The 9,933-nt window shown below is 45.5% G+C and overlaps 1 protein-coding gene across 4 annotated transcripts in view; it reads left to right on the forward strand.

Annotated features, from left to right (window-relative positions):
• Nucleotides 1–7,031, forward strand: part of HTATIP2 (HIV-1 Tat interactive protein 2) — a 209,304-nt gene extending 202,273 nt beyond the window's left edge. For all 4 annotated transcript variants that reach the window (XM_081533756.1, XM_081533755.1, XM_081533754.1 and 1 more), the window contains 3 exons: nucleotides 3,175–3,312; nucleotides 3,799–3,860; nucleotides 6,064–7,031. In XM_081533756.1, coding sequence (XP_081389882.1) covers nucleotides 3,175–3,312; nucleotides 3,799–3,860; nucleotides 6,064–6,289 — 426 coding nt within the window. In that variant the 3' untranslated portion in view covers nucleotides 6,290–7,031. The remainder of the gene's footprint in view (nucleotides 1–3,174; nucleotides 3,313–3,798; nucleotides 3,861–6,063) is intronic.
• The last annotated feature ends 2,902 nt before the right edge of the window (nucleotides 7,032–9,933 follow it).

Here is a 9,933-nt window from a genome sequence, read left to right on the forward strand (position 1 = left end):
GAAAATAGATATGGAAGAGAAGTAGAGTGTTTTCGAATTTTTCGATGTCATTTTGGGTGGTTCTTGGCACATTTTGAGCACATGTAAAATCTCAATTCAGAGAATGGCTCTGAGGAGATTAGTCACATCCCACTCTCAGAATGTGCTGAGTATGAAAATCAGTTTACTGCACACCCATTTAGAAAAAGCAGCAAGAGGGAATTGCAACCAGTGTGTAGAATAGGTCTTTGAGTCCATTTTAGGATCGAATGTCAAAGTCTGCAACACAAAAGGAGATGGGGATGATTCCTGGCGAAGAGTTAAGGTTATATCATCTTAAAAAAGGAAAGGCAAAGGAACAACACTGTCCTGCAGGTTGTGGACATAGTAAAAAATGCACTGTGAGTGACGAGAAGAGAGGACGAAACAGGTTTTTGGGGTAACAGTGATGCTCTATTTCTGGGTCTGGGAGCTGGTTGCAGAAGATGTTGAGTTTATGAACACTTTTTAGCCAGTCCTATACTGAGAATATGTTTTCTTTTATGATCTACTGCAATACAAAGTTTGGAAAGTTTGCTCAGGCCCCTTGTTTTAGAATTGAATTCTGTATTAGTTTCCTATTGCTGCTGTTACAAATTCCCTCAAAGTTAGTGGCTTAAAACAACATAAATTTATCATCTTATGGTTAGCAGGCTGATGTGGATTTTGCTGAGATAAAATCAAGGTGTTGACGGGGCTGCATTCTCTTCTGCAGGCTCTAGGGGAGAATCCATTTCTTTACCGTTTCTAGCTCTAGAGGCCATGGGGTTCAGGGTCCCTTCCTCCATCTTTAAGGCCAGCAGTGGGGTATCCAGTGCCCCTCACACTGCCTGACTCCAGCCTCCTTTTCTGCCACCCTTTTCCACTGTAAGGACTCTTGTGATTATATTGGGCCCAGTTGGATAATACAGAATGACAGAAGAACCTTTTTCAGAGTCAAGGTTGTTGTTACTGATTTTGTTGTTCAGTCGCTAAGTCGTGTTTGACATTTTGCGACCCCATCAAACTGTGGAAAATTCTTAAAGAGATGGGAATACCAGGCCACCTTCCATATCTCCTGAGAATCCTGTATACAGGTCAACGGTTAGAACTGGACATGGAACAAAGGACTGTTTCAGAATTGGGAAAGGAGTACCTCAAGCCTGTATACTGTCACCCCACTTATCTGATTCATATGCAGAGTAAATCATGCAAAAGCCCAGGCTGGGGTGAATAACAAGCTGGAATCAAGATTGCTGGGAGAAACATCAACAACCTCAGATGTGCAGATGATACCACTTTAATGGCAGAAAGTAAAGAGGAACTAAAGAGCCTCTTGATGAGGGGTGAAAGAGGAGTGGAAAAGCTGATTAGCAGCCTTAATTCCACCTGCAACCTTCATTCCCCTTGGCCATGCAGCCTCTTAACACAGTCACAGGTATGGGCATCTTTGGGCATCTTTGAGGGGCCATTATTTTGCCTACCACAGCAATGAATTAGTCCTGTTATTAGCTGGAGATGGTGTGAGGTAAGAAGGAACATGGGTACAAGTGGGAAGCCCTGCTTAGAGAGTCAGGAATTTGCATCCTGCTCTCAGCTCTCTCACTTATTAGCCAGGAGTTCTTCGATTGCTGGGCCTTGTGGTCACATCTCCACAGTGAGGGGGTTGGCTGTGATGTTTCCAAAAGTGCCTTCTATCTATCTATGAAAGATACATACATTTAGGGTCAATAACTACGAGAGGGCAGATTTTTAAAAATTTATTTATTCTTAATTGAAGGATAATTGCCTTACAGAATTTTGTTGTCAAGCATCAGCAAGAATCAACCTTAGATACACCCATGTCCCCTCCCTCCCGAACCTCCCTCCCATATCTCTCCCCATCCCACCCCTCTAGATTGTTACAGAGCCCCTGTTTGAGCAGATTTTTAATTTAAAAAAAATAAAAAATCACTGGGATAGTAATCTAGTCTTCAGATTTGGAATCCTCATTATGTGAAACCTCATTATATAATTGTGGGTACCTGTGAAGCTCAGCTTCAGTGGACTTCAGACTTCTTTTCAGCTGTCCTGAGTTTGAGGATGCCCGGCTATGTGGTGGTCCCAAGAAGCTATTACATAAAATTCCCTTTTCTGGATACAGGCATGTGTCCTTCAGTTAGACCCTAAAAATAAAAATAAGTCTATATTTTCTTGTTTACACCATCCTCTCCCCTCCTCCTTTGATTGCCACTTATTCTTTTTTTCTGAGTTGGATTTGCCTTTTTTCTGCTTTCACTGGACTTTTATTCATTCCAATATTTTTGGAGCACCTACCACGTGCTGGGCGTGTACAGATGCTGAGATGTGAACTAAGAAAGACCCAACAGCTACCCTCACTGGACTGAGTCTAGATCAGGGGTCTCCAAACATTTTTAATTATATGTTGTTGTTTATTCAGCTCTTTCGCGACCCCATGGACTGTAGGCTACGAGGCTCCTCTGTCAATGGGATTTCCCAAGCAAGAATACTGGAGCATGTTGTCATTTCTTTCTCCAGGGGATCTTCCCAACCCAGGATTGAACCTGTATCTCCTGCCTGTCAGGCAGATTCTTTAACACTGAGCCACCTGGGAAACCCCCTTGATTATACACCTGTCAGTAAAAAACTTGCAGAGGCACTCCTTACTAACATGTAAAGTATGTTGTAAAACATACATAAAAGTTGGAAATGAAATCGACGTCATTCTCATAGTGCCTGGATAGTGTTCTCAGCCACACTTTTGAGACACTACCATGTTAAAGTTAACACTGAAAAAAACAGAAGACAGAAACAGGGTGGTAAGGTTGTAAAGTGATTAAAGAGAAAGAAATGTGAGACTACACCAGTTTCTCAGCCTGATAATGTTATCGTTCCTTTTGCTCGTTGCAGATTTGCTTGGTGTCTGTTTCAGTGTCACTGTCCTTGTTTTTTCATCGCGGTCTGGCCTTGCTACTGAAGCTGGCACATCCGTCCTGAGCATCATATTGGAACCGTTCCCAGGGTCTGAGCCTGACGTTCATGTTTTACTCGGATTCATTTTACTTGGATCCCCTTCCCTCCCCACCACAGGACTGCTTACCTGCCACCCAAGCTGAGGAGTAATTTTTAAGATGAACTCACAGCTGTTTGGAAATAACTCATTCTTGTTGCCCTTAGGAGGGATTTGCCCGTGTCGATCGCGATTATGTCCTGAAGTCTGCAGAGCTGGCAAAGTCTGGAGGGTGCAAGCATTTCAACTTGCTCTCCTCTAAGGGTGCTGATAAGTCAAGCAATTTTTTATATCTGCAAGTCAAGGTTTGTTCATGTTTCTGTCTTTTATATACTTTGGGGAACCTTGGCTTTTTGGCAGTAATAATATAAAATGCTAGGTAATACCAAAATGCATTATGTTATGCATTTTTTATAGCTGCAGGGACTGCTCTTTTGCAGGGATATATTTAGTAATCAAGAGTGATTTGAAAGATAATTTCCATTGTCTTCCCCTCTGTTGATTATCTGGTAAGCATGAAATGAAATGTTGCCATCTCTGGTATTGAAGATAAGCTCAGAACCCTAGCATTAGAAGAGACTTTGAGGCAGTTCACTGCATCTTTTTTCATTTTCTACTGCATATCATCTCTTCCTTCACTTTCCAGACTCTAGAATCTAAAAATCTGGAGGAGGATATTTACAAATACTGAGACCTGCAGAAGCAGATTGTCTTCAAAACCTCAAGTTACTCTTGTTAGCATTACAGCAAGTCAGTCTTGACGACATACTAAACGTGTCTTTTGCTAACAGGGGGAAGTGGAAGCTAGAGTTGAAGAGTTAAAATTTGATCGTTACTCCATATTTAGGCCTGGGTAAGTATTCCTCCTGCCTAGGAGTACACCTCCAAGTTGGTTATTCCCTAGGAGCTGGTTTTTCATTTGAAGAGACTGACAAATAAGATATCTAAGATGTGAATAGAAGTTGTATGGAGGGAGAGCACCTGCCTGAAGAACCCAGCTTTGGGCTTTCAAGAAAGAGTAGATGGTTGTCGGTGCCAGGTTGAGAATAGTCTGGAATTTCTTGGGTAGCTTTTGCGGCCTTCTTCTTCAGAATCCTCTTCATGCCCAAATAAGACTGTTTTCGCACTGGATTGGTGTTTGGGCTGCCCTAACAGAGTAACCCGGAGAAGGCAATGGCACCCCACTCCAGTACTCTTGCCTGGCAAATTCCATGGACGGAGGAGCCTGGTAGGCTGCAGTCGATGGGGTCACTAACAGTCGGACACGACTGAGCGACTTCACTTTCACTTTTCACTTTCATGCATTGGAGAAGGAGATGGCAACCCACTCCAGTGTTCTTGCCTGGAGAATCCCAGGGACGGGGGAGCCTGGTGGGCTTCCGTCTATGGGGTCACAGAGAGTCGGACACGACTGAAGTGACTTAGCAGTAGCAGCAGCAACAGAGTAACCAATCCCAAAGAAAGGCAATGCCAAAGAATGCTCAAACTACTGCACAGTTGCACTCATCTCACACGCTAGTAAAGTAATGCTCAAAATTCTCCAAGCCAGGCTTCAGCAGTATGTGAACCGTGAGCTTCCAAATGTTCAAGCTGGTTTTAAAAAAGGCAGAGGAACCAGAGATCAAGTTGCCAACATTCGCCGGATCATTGAAAAAGCAAAAGAGTTCCAGAAAAACATCTATTTCTGCTTTATTGACTATGCCAAAGCCTTTGACTGTGTGGATCACAATAAACTGTGGAAAATTCTGAAAGAGATGGGAATACCAGACCACCTGACCTGCCTCTTGAGAAACCTGTATGCAGGTCAGGAAGCAACAGTTAGAACTGGACATGGAACAACAGACTGGTTCCAAATAGGAAAAGGAGTACGTCAAGGCTGTATATTGTCACCCTGCTTATTTAACTTATATGCAGAGTACATCATGAGAAATGCTGGGCTGGATGAAGCACAAGCTGGAATCAAGATTGCCGGGAGAAATATCAATAACCTCAGATATGCAGATGACACCACCCTTATGGCAGAAAGTGAAGAAGAACTAAAGAGCCTCTTGATGAAAGTGGAAGAGGAGAGTGAAAAAGTTGACTTAAAGCTCAACATTCAGAAAACTAAGATCATGGCATCCGGTCCCATCACTTCATGGCAAGTAAATGGGGAAACAGTGGCTGACTTTATTTTTTTGGGCTCCAAAATCACTGCAGATGGTGACTGCAGCCATGAAATTAAAAGACACTTACTCCTTGGAAGGAAAATTATGACCAACATAGACATCATATTAAAAGGCAGAGACATTACTTTGTCAACGAAGGTCCATCTAGTCAAGGCTATGGTTTTTCCAATAGTCATGTATGGATGTGAGAGTTGGACTGTGAAGAAAGCTGAACGCTGAAGAATTGATGCTTTTGAACTGTGGTTGGAGAAGACTCTTGAGAGTCCCTTGGACTACGAGGAGATCCAACCAGTCTATCCTAAAGGAGATCAGTCCTGGGTGTTCATCGGAAGGACTGATGTTGAAGCTGAAACTCCAATATTTTGGCCACCTGATGCAAAGAGCTGACTCATTGGAAAAGACCCTGATGTTGAGAAGGATTGAAAGCAGGAGGGGAAGGGGACGACAGAATGAGATGGTTGGACGGCATCACTGACTCAGTGGACGTGAGTTTGGGTAAACTCTGGGAGTTGGTGATGGACATGGAGGCCTGGCGTGCTGTGGTTCATGGGGTCGCAAAGATTCGGACATGACTGAGCGACTGAACTGAACTGAACAGAGTACCACCACAGAATGGGAGGTTACCAGTCAAGATCAAGGTGCCATCAGGGTTAGTGCTGGGTGATGACACACTGGGGGTTAGGGCTTGAACATGAATTTGGGGAGACACAGTTCAATTAACATCCTGTATGGTCTGAGACTCCCAGAGATAGTGGAGGATAGGGAAGTCTGGTGTGCTTCAGTCCATGGGGTCGCAAAGCTTTGGACACAACTTAGTGACTGAGCAACAACAGCAATGGTCTGAATGCAATTTACCATTTCTTCTCCTGCTTTTCTTTTTCTCTTTAGAGTTCTCTTATGTGATAGGCAAGAATCTCGCCCAGGGGAATGGCTGGTTAGGAAGTTCTTTGGCTCCTTACCAGAATCTTGGGCCAGTGGGCACTCTGTGCCGGTGATAACTGTGGTCAGAGCGATGCTGAACAACGCGGTGAGACCAAGTGACGAGAAGAAGGAACTGCTGGATAACAAGGCCATCCATGACCTGGGGAAAGCCGATGACTCTCTCAAGTCATGACCACACTGGAGAAATGTTTTTTTTTATTGTCAGACTCAACACCTACCAGCTGTTTGGTAATTTCAGAGTCTAAAAAAAATGTGCTTTAACCATGGTTTTCAGTTTTCATCCAGTCAAAAATGATCATGCTCTGCATCAGCATTTTAGAACCTGGGGCCTCCCTTGTGGCTCAGATGGTAAAGAACCTGTGTGTAATATGGGAGACCCAGGTTCAATCCCTGGAGAAAGGAATGGCTACCCACTCCATTATTCTTGCCTGGAGAATTCCATGGACAGAGGAACCTGGCGGGCTACAGTCCATGGGGTTGTAAAAAGTCAGACACGACTGAGCAACTAACATTTACTTGCTTGTACATAAGTAGACATCACCTGGGGAGCCTTTCAAAAATAGAGATCCACCAGCTCCCTGGTGGCCTAGTGTCTGGTATTCTGCACAGAAGTAAGAGGTTCATAGGAGGGCCCAAGTCAGAATTTTCTGGCTCAGAACTTTTGCGTTATGGGCACAGAAATTTATTGTTGAAGCTTAATGTTCTGATGCCACTGGCACGGAGGCCAGCTTTGAAACACTTTTCTGCAGAGTCACAGCAGCAGTGCATACTTGATGTATCATGCAGATGAGTTCTGAACTAAAATTGTTTACATTTGTGTCTCTGAGTTGCCCTGTGCTGACTGCGTGTTAATTGTGTAAGTGAACATTGTGCCTTACTACTTTTGGATATATAATAAAAGTTATTATGTAACCTAGCTTATATAATTCATGGGAGAATTAAATAGAATAATTAATATGAATGGACAAGTCGTGGGTGCCCTTAGATTGTTAGAAAATGCCCAGGTTTCAGTGGGAATATGCAGTGTATTGACCAGTGGGGTGATAGAATAGCAGCTAATATTTATCAGGTGATTGCTAAATGCCAACCTTTATACGTGCTGTCTGTCCTTTAACCCTCCAAGCAATCCTTATAATTCACATCATCCCCATATCTTAGATGGGGAAACTGAGGCTCACTGTGGCTAAGTGTCTTGCCCAAGGGCCCAAAGCTAAAGCCAGGAAATAGCAGAACCAGGATTCTAACCCAAGTCAGCCTGAATCCATTGCCTTTGTTTTCAGCCACTTGGCAAGAGGAGTGGCTCTTTTGTAGTCAACTACAAAATGTTCACATAGCCAGTTAACATGTCTCACAGTGCTTCACTTTAAAAACTATGGAAAAGGAAAGGAAGAGGCAGAAGAAAAGGTCAAAGTCAAGAGGAGCACACATCATGGAGCAAAGGATAGTAGTGAAATTCGTCTTAACTTCTGCACTGGCGGAAGCCAAGTGATGAATTTCACGCTTTGCTGGACACCAGAAGATAAAGGCTGTCCCCTTTAATGGGTGTGTCTTTGTTGTGCTTAGTTGCTTAATCACGTTGGACTCTTCGCGACTCCAGGGACTGTAGCCTGCCAGGCTCCTGTGTCCATGGGGATTCTTCAGGCCAGAATACTGGAGTGGGTTTCTGTGCCCTCCTCCAGCGGATCTTCCCAACCCAGGGATGGAACCCAGGTCTCCCGCATTGCTGGTGGATTCTTTACCATCTGAGCCATAAGGAAAGTGCGCACGTGTGCATGTGTGTGTCTGTCTGTCTGTCTTGAGAAGGTATTGGACATTCCCAATGTCAGTCATCTAGGAAAGAGGCATATTTTAGGATGAGATAAGATCTTAGAATGTGGGCTTTAAGGAGATAGAAATCTTCCTTCTGCATGGAGGGTGGGGTTCCTTTGGGGCTGAACTCGGAAGAGTCTACGTGTTTGGGTGATAACAGCATGGGCTGCAAGAAGTGTGGCAGGAAGTGAGGGGACCCCATGAGGATATCTTGAGGCTGGTGGGCTCTAAAAGCAGCTATACCCAGTGCCCAGTTTTAAATTATTCTGTTTGTGGGCATGGCACACATGGAGTGGGCATGGCAACCCACTCCAGTATTCCTGCCTGGGTAATTCCATGGACAGAGGAGTCGGGCGGGTTCGCAAAGAGTTGGACACGACTGAGCGACAGCCTGGCAGAGTGGCACATCCTGATATAAGGGGACCTCAAAGCTAGTATTTGATGGATTGTCCCCTAGGGGTTACTGTAAAAGAAAAGGAGTAAACTTCAGAAGTTTAGCAATAATACAAGGAATTCTCATTAAGGAAATTTTTTAATTCATTCAGCAAATTTATTGAGAACCTACTATAAGTTAGGCCACATATTATGTGCCAGAGAAATGAAATTAGAGACATGGCCCTTCCCTCATGCTCAAATAGTATTGTGACTAAAGACTGAAAGAAGAAAGGAAAAAGGGCTTCCCAGGTGGCCCTATTGGTAAAGAACCCACCTGCAACGTAGGAGACAAGGGTTCGATCCCTGGGTCTGGAAGATCCCTGGAGAAAGAAATGGCAACCCATTCCAGTATTCTTGGCTGAACAATCCCATGGACACAGGAACCTGGCAGGCTACAGTCCCTGGAGTCGCAAAGAGTCCAACATGATTAAGCAACTAAGCACTAAGTCCACGGGGTTGCAAAGAATTGGAGGCGACTGAAGAGACTTAGCACACATGCAGATGCCAAGAAGCTGATTGGAGGTTGCCAGAATGACAGTGGAAACTACTTTAGAAAAGATGGTCTGAGGAAAGACTTGCTGGCTGAGACAAAAAGTACCTCCCCTTTAGTATAACTTTGTTATCAAACACAATAGAGGTGGGAAAATGGGTAGCACCAAAGGAAAGGCTGGAGTGAAAGTTTAGTCGCTCAGTCGTGTCTGACTCTCTTACCCCATGGATTGTAGACTACCCAGCTCCTCCACGGGATTTTCCAGGTAAGAGTACTGAAGTGGGTTGCCATTTCCTTCTTCAGAGGATCTTCCCAACCCAGGGATCGACCCCGGGTCTCCCACATTGTAGGCAGACACTTTACCGTCTGAGCCACCAGGGAAGTCCCTGGAGAGTGGGGCCCAAGTAGGAGGCATGAGTTGAGATAGACGAAAGGAGAGCCTGGCAAGCCATAGCAGTCAGTTTAACTGGATAAATTTGTGCCAAGCCCAGTGCTAACATCTGGTACTCGAACTTGGGAAATCTACTTCAAAGACAAAACTGCGTAAAACAGCCCTTGAGGCTTTGGCCCCTAGTACATTCATAGGTCTCTGCAGTTCCCTTTCCCCAGCCTTACCCCAGAGGCGCCTCGGGGCCCCGAACCAGGGTGGAGTCCCAGGCTCTGGCCTGCGTTTGACTTGTCTGCCACCAGAGGGCGCTACAAGCGGATCGCCCTCCACTAGCCGCTCTTCCCTCGAATAAGGGATGGACTAGGGGCGCGATGCGGGCTGCGGAGCCGCTGTTGGCTCTGGGCTGTAGGCGAGGCCGTCAACGCTAATGCCTGCCGCAGCCCGAGGAGAACACAAAAGCTACGTACAAGCTGCAAGGCCCAGCCCAGGCTTCCGCGCACACTCGGCGCGCGCTGCGTCCATTCTGCGTTGGGAAGGCGGAGCCCCGCCCTCGCCCCGCCCACCCCAGTCAGGCGAACGACGCCGCGCCCCTGAGGCCGGAAGCGTTCGCGAGCCTGCGCGCGTGCTCTCGCATTTCCCGGCGTCCCCGAGGTTTCCCCGAGCAACGGCCCCGCTGCGCGCTCACGCTACTTCC

The sequence above is a fragment of the Giraffa tippelskirchi genome, chromosome 10 (genome assembly GCF_054371585.1).
Source record: "Giraffa tippelskirchi isolate mGirTip1 chromosome 10, T2T-mGirTip1v1.2.pri, whole genome shotgun sequence".
Lineage (NCBI taxonomy): Eukaryota > Metazoa > Chordata > Mammalia > Artiodactyla > Giraffidae > Giraffa > Giraffa tippelskirchi.